Below are 15,288 nucleotides of genomic sequence, written 5' to 3' on the forward strand. Positions count from 1 at the left end.
GAATACAACCAGAAATGGAAATAAACCAGCTAGGGCGATGGTAGCTATCTCTGAGAAGAGATGTGCGGCTACATGCCTCTGAACTGTTCCGAACTGTGTTACAATGAGGCTCGAAGGCCTATTTATTGTTGAGAAACAATGGAAAACCCTTCACATCCCGAAACCTAACCCTAGAAGATGAAACGCCAAATTGTGGGCCCCGTTTGGGTAAATTGGTACATCAATTTCCCGGGGTCGTAACTTTGGCATACGATCTCCGTTTGACGCGTACAAAAGCTCGTTAGAAAGATCTATCCGAGCACTACCACTTTGGGAAGGGCAACATCGGTCTATAGACCCATGTTGCCCCCAGATTCCCAAAAAAATGTCGTTTAGGGCCTCAAAACGGCTCCGGAAGTTCAGGACTCGAAAAACTGCTAAAAATAGTAAGTTGTGCTACAATTAAGGAAACTGAAAAGACTGAAAGAGACAGTTGTGGGGGTCCAAATGGGTTGGTGGGTGGCCACCAACATCCACCTGGATCATTCCTCCCCCCTTAGGAAGCAATGGTCCCCATTGCGTTGAGTTCCTCCATCTGCTGAACTTGTCTGCAATCTCTGATGTGTCCAGTGATGGTGGGAAGCATGGTCGACGATGGTCCACATTGAACATTTGGTGCAGGCGAAGGAATGGAGGAATGATGTGCTCCAAAGCATTGTTCCCCATAGCCTTGGTACTGCTGTAAGGACCATGTCGGAGTGGTCTGAGCTTCTGATGGGTTCTGGTAAGGCGTTCTCTCTGTAGATGCAACCAGAATTTGTTGCCCACTTGAAGCTTATGTGGTACCCTTGTGGGTGAGGAGAAGTTGTTCCTGTGTTTTGTCATGACCGTATCCCTTTGTTGCTGCTGCATGGAGGAATCCTTTGCAGGGGTCATGGATGTAGCAACGATCTTCCCCTTATTTTGGGAGTGAACCAGACAAATGAATTTCCTGGTCTGTGATATGAGCTTGCTGCCTATATTGGTAGTAATCAAAGATGTGGCGGTAGGTAGGGCTACCTCCGGTATCCTGTATAATGAATTATTCAAAGAAATAATGACAGCACGAGGCCTTGACTCATACACAGCATGTCTCCTCCACAAGTATGGCTGGCCTAATAATACATCACAAACATCCAGAGGTGTAACATCACACAATACCTCGTCTGTGAAGGGCTTGATGCTGTATGGAAGGCGACACTGCTGGCGAACTTTCAGATCTCGTCCTTCGTGAAGCCACCCGATACTGTACGGCTGCGGATGCGGTGTAGTCGGTAGGCCCAACCGCTTCACGACCTCTGCTGAAACCAGGTTCTTTTGGCTACCACTGTCGACAATGAATTGCAGCGGTGAACCCTTCACCCACATCTGTGAGTGGAAAATACGCTCCCCCTCCTCTGGATCTTCGGGCTCATTTTTCTTGATCTTGGCGGTGGCAACAGTGGCACTGGGATCCGCATCAATGATCTGCTTCCCTTTACCATTCCCCTTGTCGGGTTCTGGCTCAGGATCAGAACATGCATCTGATTCGGAAGCCTTCAACTCGGCCACCAGCGACTGCTTGGTCCGACACTCACTTGTGTTATGAGTGGGACTCTTGTGGAACTCACACCACTTTCCTGTGTCCTTCTTCGGCTTCGTGGTGTTGTTCTTTTCTTGCAGCTTCGACGGGTTGTCTTGGGTCACCCCGCCTTGGCTTTGTCCTTTGGGCTTCGGATTTGTAGATCCAAAGTCTCGCTTCTTCTGTTTGAACTTTTGCTCGATTTTGACAGCGTATCGGTACGCTGTTCCGAGTGAGGAGATGTTCAAGAACACCATCTCTTCCTGGATGTATCTGTGCAGGCAGCCACGGTATTTGAGTACCAGATGCAGCTCAGAATCTTTGATACCCAACTGTGTGCGAAGGGTATGAAAAATGTTTGTGAACTCTGGCACATCTTGGTCTCGTCCCTGCCGCAGTGTGGTCCATTTGATGTATTTGTCCTCATAAGTTCCGACAGGGTAGTACTGCTCCTTGATGGCATCCCGGAAGTCATTCCAAGTGGGTGCGGCTGAAAATAGTGAGCCTGTACTTTCATCCTTCTGTTCGCAGTAGGTTTCCCACCAGTCCTTGACGTGGGGGGCTGCTTTGAGAAGAGCGAAAACGATCTTTTCCCGACTTGAAAATTCATGAACAGAAAAATACCCATCTAGCAGATTTAACCATTTATCTACGGCATCTGCATCTATTTGACCCTCGAATATGGGGATTTCAAAATTAACTTGTACCTTGAAGGGTGTGGCATTTCCAGAGTCGCTGTTGGAAGCCGATGCATCGCCTCTGGGTAGCCGCTGAAGAATCTGCGCAAAGCTATCCATCATCGCGTTCCTTTGCCGCTCGAGCGCTTCTTCGAGCAGGATTTTGATAGGATCTCCTGCTCCCTCGTCTTTCTTCTCATCCGCCATGGGAGGCCGTCGGGATTTGCGAGGCTGGTCTTGCAAAGGTTCGACCAGTTCAAGCCCTAACTCCTTATATCCCGACCTCGTTGGGGACATGCAAAGAAAAACAGAGAAAAAGCAGACCGCTCTGATACCACTGATCCGGATTTAAATGGGAACGCAATAGATTACAGAGATAACCATAAATACAGAGATGCAATAACCATAAACACATAGATGCAGCGGAAATAATGATTCATTTCATTAATGGAAAATACTGAATACAACCAGAAATGGAAATAAACCAGCTAGGGCGATGGTAGCTATCTCTGAGAAGAGATGTGCGGCTACATGCCTCTGAACTGTTCCGAACTGTGTTACAATGAGGCTCGAAGGCCTATTTATTGTTGAGAAACAATGGAAAACCCTTCACATCCCGAAACCTAACCCTAGAAGATGAAACGCCAAATTGTGGGCCCCGTTTGGGTAAATTGGTACATCAATTTCCCGGGGTCGTAACTTTGGCATACGATCTCCGTTTGACGCGTACAAAAGCTCGTTAGAAAGATCTATCCGAGCACTACCACTTTGGGAAGGGCAACATCGGTCTATAGACCCATGTTGCCCCCAGATTCCCAAAAAAACGTCGTTTAGGGCCTCAAAACGGCTCCGGAAGTTCAGGACTCGAAAAACTGCTAAAAATAGTAAGTTGTGCTACAATTAAGGAAACTGAAAAGACTGAAAGAGACAGTTGTGGGGGTCCAAATGGGTTGGTGGGTGGCCACCAACATCCACCTGGATCACATGTTCTCCTATATACTTGTATTGCATTGATGTATTGTATTTACATGTATATTTGATTCACTCTAATCCATGCATCAGTTATGAGTACATGTATCTTGTAGTTTCCTCTCTTGTTTTGTGCAGGATCTTGTGTGTAGCTGGACCGGCAAAGAGAGCAAGGAGCTGGGAATAGGAGACAAAAAGAGAGGATCAAGATCAACTAAGCGAAGGATACCAGGTTGGTTGATCATTTCTTACCTCTCTCTGTACTTTCATAAAGGAAAACATCAAAGCTTTACTTTCAGTTGTTGCTAAAGACTGTCACCTTTAGAGTAGGGATAGGGTCATCCGCATCGGATACTTTTCCCCACAACAAACTGGCGACTCCGCTGGGGAGCCTAGTATCTTGTTGGTGTTTGTAGTATTTTGCTATTCATTTCTTGAAGAAAAGAGTACCAAATCGAAAAGCTTTTGACTATATCAAAAGCGAAGTAGAGGGACTGCTACTCTTGCTCATTTGCTGAGCAAATTCAAGATTTGAAGAGCCTATCTACAGAAGACTCTTTACTCTTTGTGATAGATCTTCATCCTCTTGATCATCCCTTAGCCTGTACTTGACCTGTAGCTTTTTATTTCATCAAAAACAGTGCATTTTTGAGCTTTTTATGACCCGGAATTCTTTGTAGACGAAACTCTCGTGAGTCAGTGCAGGCTGTACACAGGCAGTCTGCATTACAGTGCAGGTACTCCCTTCGGGAACTGCGCTGAGAGTGAAATTGGCAGACTAGAACCTGCGCTGGTCCAGTTAGCCCTTGTCTTGCTCAGTCTTCCTATTGTGTCTTGGCCCTGTTTGCACTTGTTTTTGGCTGATTGCTTGCTGGTTATTGTACTTGCTGTAAGCCACTTCTCCTTGACATTATTCCGCCTCAGTTGTGTGATGAAACTGTGAATGTTCTTTCAGTATTTCTTGTTGCAGTTACAGTTTCCCATTGTGAAAAGCGAACCAGTATAGCTGTGGCCTCTTAGATCCTGAACTGTAAAAGTGTCTTTGAGATCTTAAGAGCTAGTTTCATTACTGTTCATGGCTGTTTGAGTTTGTTTGCTTTTCATTTCATGGTTTGAATCTAGACATTTCCTGTGTTTTTAAACAAGTCTATCATAAGGTGTCTTTTTGATTGTGGACAAGCTTGTTTATTTCTACTTGAAATTAGATTCAAAATTATACAACAGTTTCCTTTTTGTCTAGCATCAACATTAAGGATAACGAAAAGAAATACATGCATTGTGCATTTTGCATTTGACTGTATGCTTGACGATTTAAGGAGAAGTGCATTTTAGTGTGTGTTCTTTGATCTGTGGAAAAAGTTGTGTCCTTCTTTTCCCTCAAGTAGATTAAGGTTTTCAAAGTTGAAAGATTGAAAAGATTTGCTTCTCATTCTTAGATTGCATATAGGAAGTTGTATATATACATCTCGTGGCGAACCTGAAAGGCAAACTGTTAAGAAAGATCAACATTAAAATAAACTTAATTTACATAACAACGCTTTGGAATTTAACGCAAACATCTAGAGGTCTAGGTAGAGACGTGTTCCGGCGTCGTTAAACATAGTGACTGTCGATCTCTACGAAGGTGGGTGATTCCTCCTGAGAGTCGGTGGCACTAACACGGACTTGAGCTCCCGCGTACCGTCGCGTATATTGGGAGACCCCTATAGGTTTTTATCCTTTATCCTTAGGAAACCGTGTCGGCCGCCCTACTGATCGCGATGCAGTGAACACAGCATTCACGAAGATCGACCACCCGTACCGTAAAACGTATTCTGTGGTTTCGCGAAAGGTTTGGCACACCCTCTGCCTAGATCTCCAGAGCAGTTTCTTTTGGCCTTTTTCAAACTCTATAACTGAAAAAGTCCAACCGAGCATTTGTCACTTCGGGCTCGTTAATACATCGAAGGCGACTAGAGTCATCTTTAGCTTTTTCTCGACTCTTAAAACATGAAAAAGCAAGTTTGTGTCTAAAAGCGTGGTTAATAAAATTTATTTTAAAGCGGAACATAATCACCTGTTATTCCCACGTTGATCTTTCAGTTGAAAAGTATGGAGCCCACCAACCAAGGAAGTAACCTTGGCGGAAGTCCAAATCCCTTCTCCTCTTGGGGAGATGTTGGTGCGCCTCATATGGCTACATTGTCTCTTCCAGGATTGACAATTGGTCTCCCTGTATGGCTCTTTTCAACTAATGTAGTCCAGATCGCCACTAATCCTGAGCAGTCGAATCAACAGTCAGAACAATCTAGAACTACCCACCAGCCGTCCACTTCTTATGATACTTCCTCTGATCCTTCATCTTCGCAAGGTAGAGCCGGCAAAAGTCAGCCTCCCAAGGAGAAGAAGGAAAAGAAGAAGAAAGAAAAGAAGCAGAAGGAGCCTCTGGCGAAGGCGACTGGGGGCAAGAAGAAGAAAGCTGACAAAAACCCACACACAGCACCGACCGGGCCTAAATCGCCATGTGTCATTTGCAAAGGGATCCATTTCCATCGTGATTGTCCTTGTATTCCCCGGATACTAAGGGACTGGTCCCCAAGGTTGCATAATCCGGTAGCGTCAACCTCTGGTTGTCAAGTTGATTGCATTCCGTCAACTAGCGAGAGTGAAGGACGAAGAAGGGGACCAAGATCACCCTGTCTATTGTGTGAAGGTCATCATGCCATTCACAAATGTCCATTCTTAGATGAGGCCAAGAGAGTTTTGGAAGATCGCCCGGTGTCACCGGTGCGACTTCCACCTGGATATCAAAAACTCGCGCCTAATCCCTCGATAGTTGAAAATCCGGTTGAACCACTCAAGTGGTCAGCTGAAGTGTCGGTCATTGAGAATGAACCTACTGAATCTAGACTAGACGAAAGTCTAAAGGTCGATACGGCAGTTGGCCCGGTTCTTCCTTCAGAGGTTCCATCGTCCAATGACCCCGTCATTGAAGACCCGTCTTCAAATGACACCGTCGCCGAAGAGTCGTCTTCATGCGACACCCTCACTAATGAGAACAAGGATGACACCATCCAAGTTCTTTTCATCAGCACCGACTCCGATGAGCATCAGGGCAATGCGCCCATTCCTTTATCGCAGGAAGGAACGTCATCAGAGTCGTATCCGGCCGTATATTCGGTCCCACCGCCAAGCAACTTGGTTGTATCCTTCGATTGGAATCAACTAGGCAGACCCCGGTTACCAGCCAGTGTACCATTCAGAATCATTGTCCAGATCTATAGAATGATTATGGCAGGTACTATCATTGATGAAGGGGCGTCTGTGAGTATCCTTTCCTCTGTTGCTTGGAAAGCACTGGGTTCCCCGGCGCTTTTACCTGAGTTGAGAAATCTCTCAGGTTTTGATAAAGGAACCAGTCGACCATTAGGGATCCTCCCCGATGTACCTGTTACATTAAAGGGGAAGGTCGTCAGGATGAACGTGTTGGTAGTTCAAGGACCCTTGGATTATAACCTACTCCTTGGACGCGACTATATTTATTGCATGGGAGCGATAGTCTCCTCACTCTTTAGAGTAATGTGTTTTCCACATGAAGGAAAGGTGGTCAAGCTCGTAGACCAACTTTCATTTCCGGGATCTCGCATCGCAAATAGTCAAATACCAATCCTAAATGGTCTGTTCACTCAAGATTCGCCTCTGCCCCCGGTCCTCCTTCCCGATGAGCGCGAGTGATTCGGAAAGAAAGACTAGGACCCAGGGGGCATGCACCCTGGTCTGCTTCGGGCAGAAGAAACTCCGGGTATAAGATAGAATTTCCGCAGAAGAACATGACTAGTCCGTACCCCGTCCGTAGGAAGTGGGGTTGTTCTGGAATAATGATCTTTTGTTAAAGTTATGTGTTTGGGAATCATTCACCTTTGTCTAAAAAAGTGGGCAATGCCCAAGTAGGAATTCCCTTATTACAACAAGTAGTCACCATCTTTAAATTCAAGCCTCGCCCATCGAAACATATGTTTTGAAGGATAAGCAGGGGTAGTCTACTAAGAAGGAGACCGTATTGTTGTGACAGAGGGTAACCATCTTAGGACAACCCAATGATAGACACCGCCGAAGAAAGAGATTGATTTGCGGCAGCGAATAGAACCACTCTTCGGATAATAAGAAAGAGGCAAGCCTCCCTCAATAATACCAATGTTTTATCTTTGAGTAGTGTTCTTCTATTGTCATAAATAGCTGTTTGTTAAAAGTGGGCCGACGGGAAGCCTGAGTACTGCGTAAGACCCCTTAAAATAACGAGAAGACAAGTATCGTTAGCATTAGATTAGCAAGATGACAAATAAATGTGAACACCCAAAGAAAAGCAGAAGTAGGGGAGAGGAGGGGCAGCCTCGAAATTCTATCCTATACCTGGGGGCATGCAAACTTTCTGGAGTGCAAGCTAGGGGCGGTTATTTATCTGGTTTTAAGATTAGCCGTATCCAAACTTGCATGAAAGAAAGCCTGTGGGGCAAAAGTAAAATTTGCTAAAAGTGAGCACAGTTGTGGTAAGGCATAAGCTCTATAAAAATTGGACCTTACGAGAGGCGTTCTTCATATGACTGGTATATCGATCAGTTTTAGCATATAGTTCATGCTCGTTAAAAAATAAACGCAAATCCGAGCAGTTTTAGGACTGAATTTATGCTCATTAAAAAATAGAAAAGTGTGAGCAAAAGTTTCCCTCAGAGTTCAAGCTCATGGAAAAAATGAACCGGTAAATAACCTTTTGAGATCGTAAATTCATCAGCCATAAGAACCTTGATCGTGTTTTCATCCATCACCTCCACTGTTCATTTGGCCGATCATTCACTTCCATTTGTGTGTTTACCTCTTTTGAGAAACAGCTGCGAAGAGTGATTTCACCTAGCCATCCTTGCGACACTGCCGTGATTGGAAAATTCCAACCTGTACCTGGAATCTGTAGCTATCCCTGTTTATCACTCGTTCCTCAAAAGACGAGTCTTCTTTCAGCTCTTTTCACTGACTCGTAAAATATGAAAAGTTTGCCGAGTTTTGGCCTTCCAGCTCGTTAAATGACCGGAACGCTATCCCTCCTCTAAATTTTAATCTTTTTGGACCTGAGGGATTATTGCACAAAAGGATCGAGCGCTTGTCTTGTTCGGCTCGTTAAAAGTACCGAACAGCCATCCCTTCTGTATTGTTTTATACTTTTTCGGACTTAAGGGATTTGCTGACGAAAAAGGAATTATGGAGTTGACTTTCTGTACCTTTTCAGACTCTCTAAAAATGAAAAGGACCGAGTTTTCTTTGTCGTTAGACTCGTTAAAATGATTAAATAGCGACAAACTTGTCTTTAGACGAGAACGAGTTTCCCTATCGCTAGGCTCGTTAAATCATAGCGATGGGCTTGCCCGAAGGGCAGGTTATAGAACAAGCATATGTTATCCTCCTCAAGCTTGACAAAAATAAAGAGGTACTGGTCAGAAATGACTGGGGAAAAATTGGGAGAACATTCAAAGTTTAATGGTAGCAAGTCACTCTTGAACATGACACTTTTCCTCCGTATCACATCGGGTTGGGTTGTTTCATTCACCGGTCTTATCACCATGGTCCTCGCCACACCATCCATGTTTGGGGTAATGCTACCGATCCATCGCATCAGTGTCGTTATATGTTCAAGAGGGGTAATTCTGAAAGTGTCAACCGTGTCCCATCCACTGCCATACATTATCCTTCATCCATTCATGATCGCCACCCTGAATCATATGTCACAATTTGTTTTTCACCTCCACTAAAGTCATTAGCTCCGTTCCGTGTCATTGATGTGGGATTCATTAAGGCCCTCCTTTGACGGATCGCTTCTTGTCGACTTCAGCTCATTATCCAAGAAGTTGATCTAGGAACACCCCCATCAGTACTTTGAAGCTTGCATGCCTCAATGGCAAGTTTCTCACTTCCGGCGACAGGTATACATCAATGACCTTCGACCAGAAGATTTTGCGTGGCGTTCGACGCCAAGTCCTTTATTCACGCCACATGAATTGTACTGCAGTACCTTGAGGGTCATCGTCATTATTGGTGATTCCTCTCGCGCTTGTTAACGGTTTTCATTATTGACCGGTAATCAAGCGATGTCTTTCCATGTTCGACTTCAGCGCAATTCTCACATGGATCGACTTGTACTTAAAGTGAAGATCGAACGAGTTTGAAGACCCCGGATCTAGTTTCATCCATCCGGGCTGCGATATATATTCAGGAAATATAAAAGCATTTGCCATGTACATCATTGCACAGATGATCATCCTACTCAAAGGATGATAATTTCAGCAGAAAATTATCAGTCTATCTTCAGACGATTGTCTGTCATATGTACCAAAATGTATTTATAAAAAGCTGAGCATGGGAATGCCCGCCTCAGCTAGATCATGAGAATAATGATGAATGAAAAATAATGTATTGTATTGTATTGTATTACAGGGCACTCTCCTCAGCACTGGAACGAACTTCGGATCCTCTAGATAAAGCATTTCACCCGATAAACGGCCTCATACTTTAGGGGGCAACTGTTATAGACATTTTTGTGCCTCGCATCATGGAGCATGGAATGTCAATAATTACAGGGATCCTCAGTCCCTAAACATGTTGTTCTTACCCCTAAAAGAACAAGGTCATCAAACAACAGCACTTCCAATCAGTTCTCCACCTGAAAACACTTCAAAACAGGCTTATTTTGGATCATGTCAGCTGCTTAACTGAGCAACTGCGCTGAATGTCAACTGCTCCTCTTTGTACCTGCGCTGGAAGTCAAATCTAATGAAGGCTACCTGCGCTAGGCGAGATTGGCCAAGTGGCACAGTCATTCTGCAAGGTGTCAACTGCCCAGGAAGCTTCCAAACTGACACTTGGTTCATGAGATTCGCCCTGTGATGAGTAAGAGGTACTTGATCACCATGTGTAAGCAAGGATCTCCAAGTGGACTCAAGAACTGAAGATTAACTGAAGAGGGAGAGGACACTAGTCAGCTCTATGCCAGCCTCAAGCTGACTCATCCTCTCTTCTTCTCTCCTATATATAGAGCTCTTCTATGAGGTCTAAGGAGGCTGGAATTTGGTGTAAAGCAAGGAGGTGTTGTTGGATTACAGTTAGAGCTATTGGGTGATTGTTTTACTAGAGGTGAAGAGGAGAGTTCTTGCTGCTGGGGAGGTGCTGCTGGATTGGAGCCATCATTGGTTGTAACCTTCTCAGAACCCTGTTACTTCTATCAATAAAGTTTTGCATGTTCTCCTATATACTTGTATTGCATTGATGTATTGTATTTACATGTATATTTGATTCACTCTAATCCATGCATCAGTTATGAGTACATGTATCTTGTAGTTTCCTCTCTTGTTTTGTGCAGGATCTTGTGTGTAGCTGGACCGGCAAAGAGAGCAAGGAGCTGGGAACAGGAGACAAAAAGAGAGGATCAAGATCAACTAAGCGAAGGATACCAGGTTGGTTGATCATTTCTTACCTCTCTCTGTACTTTCATAAAGGAAAACATCAAAGCTTTACTTTCAGTTGTTGCTAAAGACTGTCACCTTTAGAGTAGGGATAGGGTCATCCGCATCGGATACTTTTCCCCACAACAGAGGGTCAGCCCGCCCAACTCATGGGGCCGCCCTCTCAACTCGCCCAACATCGTATAAACTCGCCCTTGGCTCCTTCACTTCACATTTCGTACGAGCTCCTCACCCGTCCTTCGCACGAGCTCCTCGCTCGTCCTTCGCATGGTGAAGGTGACCCGGACCGCAGGTCCATACACCTGGTGACCGAATACGGCAGCGAATAGCACATTCGTCATGGATTCCCTTCTGGGGGGGGGGACTCAGAGCCTCCCCCCAATGATTACAACGAGCCTCAGTCTAAGAATAGAACTGACAGGGCATCTGCATTGGATCAGCCTACCATCACGACAAAGCAGGAAAACCAGAATAACCAAGGTAAACAGAAAGGGCCACAGGAAACGGCAGCAATGCCCCAGAATAGGCAGCAAGACACTGCAGGAAACGATGAGGTTTATGAAATACCATGCTCTCATCGGGAAATTTATTGGCTTCTGGCCAACGGAGAAAGCCCTGCAGGGATGGATTGCAGCCAAATGGAAACCCAAAGGGCATATCACCCTGCAGCTGGGACCAAAAGGTTTCTTCACGGCGGTCTTTAACTGCATAGAAGACCGAAATAGGGTAATTGATGGTGGCCCCTATTTCTTCAACGCTGCAGGCCTGTACCTGAGAGACTGGATCGAAAGATTCAACCTGGACAAAGAGGATCTGAGTTGGGCACCAGTCTGGATTCGGCTATACTCCCTTCCATTGGAGTATTGGGATGAAGAATCACTAAAAGACATTGGAAATGGTCTGGGGGAGTTCATAAAGATCGCGGAAGAAACAAAACTCAGAAGATATACTTCCTACGCCCGCATCTGTGTCTACATGCATTTGAACAAAGCTCTTCTGGATTCGGTAAGTCTATATCATGATGATTTTGAGTGGATTCAGTCTATATATTATGAACATGTCCCCTTCAGATGTAGAAAATGTCACGCCCATGGCCATATTTTTCGTGATTGCCCGCAAAATGCAAAGCCCACTACCAATACCACCTCAGAGAAACCTGATTCTGAAGGATTTACCAAAGTAAACAATCGGAAAAAGAATCACAAAAAACCTGCATCGTACCCCAAAAATCCCCCAGCCAGTGCCTCAATACCCTCTACTAGCAACAGCTTCGACATCCTGGCTCAACCAGCATCACTGGCCTCTGAACCCCCCATGCATTCTGCTGAGCCACCCAAGCCACCCTCTGCAACCAATCCCACAGATTCAAGGCAAGCACAAAAGCCCTTGCAGACCAAAGAATTCCCAATCTCCACTTCCAATAAGGATTCTGATTGGAAACCTAATGGTATGGACATCGATATCTTTCTGCAAGAACCCAACCATTCAACTGACTTCCTGGCGGAAAGCAGTGAACCCAAGCATATGGAAGAAGAGCCTGAAAGTATAGACATAGGAGATCTGGACATATTCGGCCTTGAGCAAGCCTGTAGGAAAAAAGAATTTGACAAAATCCCGGAAAGATAGCTAGAAAGTTTGGAGGTAATTCTCTCTAGAGCACATCAGCAACGAACTTTAGGAATTCAACCAGGGAGTCAATGGGACGGGAAAAATATTCCCAAAGATACCAAGAAACAAGGGAGAAAGATAGATCTACAAAGAACCATCCTCATTGGGGAAATGTTGGTGGAATCAGGAAGATATTCCAAGTTAACAAAGTATTACAGGCCGCTCCCCAATACTGAATCATGAAGCTCACATCTTGGAATTTAAGAGGGTTAAATAGCCTTGTGAAATACAAAATGATCAAAAACATGATACAGCAGGAGAAACCTCAAATTTTCTTCATGCAAGAGACTAAATGTAATAGTATCACACTTGGCACCATTCTCTCAAAAGCTTGGCCAGGAAGCCAAACAGTAGCAGTGGACGCCTCGGGAGCCTCAGGGGGACTTGCAATAGCATGGGATGCACAGGCTATTATGCTCACTGATATCCATGCGTCTCATCATTTCATTCAAGCTACCTTCCATATCATAGGGACCAATGTTCATGGTCATCTCACCAATGTTTACTTTCCCCAGGAAGCAGCGAACAAGTTAGCAATTCTGAATACGTTAACTTTGCTCAATTCCACCAGAATCCATCCACTTTGGATAACAGGTGGTGACTTCAACATGATCACTAAACTTGAGGAAAAAAGTGGGGGCCGAATCAAACTGGACATTGAAAGTACTCATTTCAAGGATTTCATACAAAACAACTGGCTCATTGATCTGCCATTTAACAATGGAATCTATACATGGAATAATAAAAGATCAGGCACCCAGCAGATTGCCTCCCGGCTGGATCGATTCCTGATTTCAGACAATGCCATCCACCTTGGAGGAGACTTTTCAGCCTCAATCTTACCTCTATCTGGATCAAACCATTGGCCCATCTCGCTTCAATGGCAAAGACCTGGAAAATCCACTCGAAGACCCTTCCGCTTTGAAGCATTTTGGCTGACACATCCAGACTTCAACAATTTGGTCCATTCTGCATGGAAAAGCTTCATTCCCCCAGAAGGAACAAAAATGTTTCAATTCCAGCAAAAACTCAAATATCTCAAAATGCACATCAAGCAGTGGAATCAATCGACCTTTGGAAACATCTTTCAAGCTCAAAATGCTTTAGCTCAGGAAATGAAGAAAATCCAGCAGACCATAATTACTGAAGGAAGGACTGAAGCACTTTCAGAATAGGAAAAGAACCTTCAGAATCAGATTGCAGAAAGAGAAAAGCAAGAGGAGATCCTCTGGAAACAAAAATCCAGAGTAAGATGGCTAAAAGAGGGAGAGCGGAATACGAAATTCTTTCACCACACCACCATACAGAGAAGAATGCACAATAACATTACCCAAATTCAGAATCAGCAGGGAGAAAGATTGGAAGAACATGAGGATATTGAAAAAGAGCTCCTCAATCATTTCAAAAAAGTTCATCAAGAGCCACAAATCAATAGACAGCCAGCTATAGAAAGGATTCTCCAGCACATCCCGAAAGTTATAACAGAAGAACACAATCAACTGCTCCTTCGTCCGGTCTCTTTACAGGAAGTCGAGTCTGCCATGCATCAGCTCAAGGAAGGAAAAGCACTTGGTCCAGATGGTTTTACCTCAAACTTCTTTCATAAATTCTGGGATCTTATCAAAGAGGAAGTCTGGCAGGTAGTGGAAGAATCTAGGACCCTCCATTGGATGCTTCCCTCTCTAAACATGACTTTTATTGCTCTCATTCCCAAAGAAGAGCAATCTATTACTCCAGAAAAATTCAGGCCTATAGCTCTCTGTAATGTTATCTATAAAGTCATATCTAAAGTCATTGCTTCTCGACTGAAGCCGCTGCTTCCCCTGCTCATCTCGCCAGAACAATCGGGCTATGTGGAAGGACGAAAAATCATAGATGGCATCATTCTCACCCATGAGATCATACACTCCCTAAAGCACCATAAAAAAGTAGGTATGCTCCTCAAAATTGACCTCTCTAAAGCTTTTGATAAGTTGAGTTGGATTTACATTCAAAAAATGCTTTCAGCCTTTGGCTTCTCTCCTCCTTGGGTAAGATGGGTCATGAGTCTAATCTCCTCTACTTTCTTCTCCATTCTAGTTAATGGAATTCCTTCCATCCCTTTTCATCCCTCTAGAGGCATCCGTCAAGGAGATCCCCTCTCCCCCTTTCTCTTTGTACTTATGGCTGAAGGGTTAGGTCGTATTATCAAGAATGCACTTCAATCTCAATAGCTTAGAGGAATCTCTATCCATAATTCCCCTGCTATCACTCACCAACAATTTGTGGACGATAACATGTTGTTTGGGCACCCTTCGGTTCAAGAGGCCCTAAAATTCAAATCCCTACTCGATGATTTCTCGGAAGCATCTGGAGCCAGCATAAATACTGTCAAATCCCAAATCTTCTTTTTTCACACTCCCTCCATAACTCAATCCTCTATAGCCCGCATTCTTGGATTCTCTATCGCCTCTCTCCCATCCAAATATCTTGGTGCCCCCTTGACTGATTCTGCATTAAAGCATACCTCCTGGCAATTTCTCCTAGAAAAATTTGAAGCCCGCCTTTCCTCCTGGACTTATAGAGCCCTCAATATGGCTAGTCGTCTAGTGCTAGTCAAAGTTGTCTTGCAATCAATGCCTCTTTATCTCTTCTCTGTTTTGGCGGCACCAAAATGGGTGCTTAAAAAGATCAAAAATCTACAACAGAACTTTTTATGGGGATCTTCTGGTCAAAATCGCAAATGGGCACTGGTCAAATGGGCAACAGTATGCCTCCCAAAAAACTCTGGGGGTATTGGTCTCCGAGACCCTCAACACAGTAATGCAGTCATGGGAGCAAGAATATGGTGGAAATGGCTCTCTGCTCCACACACACCTTGGGCCATCCTCTGGACTGCCAAATATGCAAACAACAGACCACCAGACGATTT

At 44.5% G+C, this 15,288-nt stretch overlaps 1 protein-coding gene across 1 annotated transcript; it reads left to right on the forward strand.

Annotated features, from left to right (window-relative positions):
• Positions 1-12,622: 12,622 nt before the first annotated feature.
• On the forward strand, positions 12,623-13,552 carry LOC149187013 (uncharacterized). Its single transcript, XM_089409525.1, has one exon. The coding sequence runs from the start codon at positions 12,623-12,625 to the stop codon at positions 13,550-13,552; it is 930 nt and encodes a 309-aa protein (XP_089265651.1).
• The last annotated feature ends 1,736 nt before the right edge of the window (positions 13,553-15,288 follow it).

Source organism: Pinus tabuliformis, chromosome 3_1 (assembly GCF_031772625.1).
Source record: "Pinus tabuliformis cultivar Carrire ecotype Pingquan chromosome 3_1, CPIR1, whole genome shotgun sequence".
In the NCBI taxonomy this organism is placed as follows: domain Eukaryota; kingdom Viridiplantae; phylum Streptophyta; class Pinopsida; order Pinales; family Pinaceae; genus Pinus; species Pinus tabuliformis.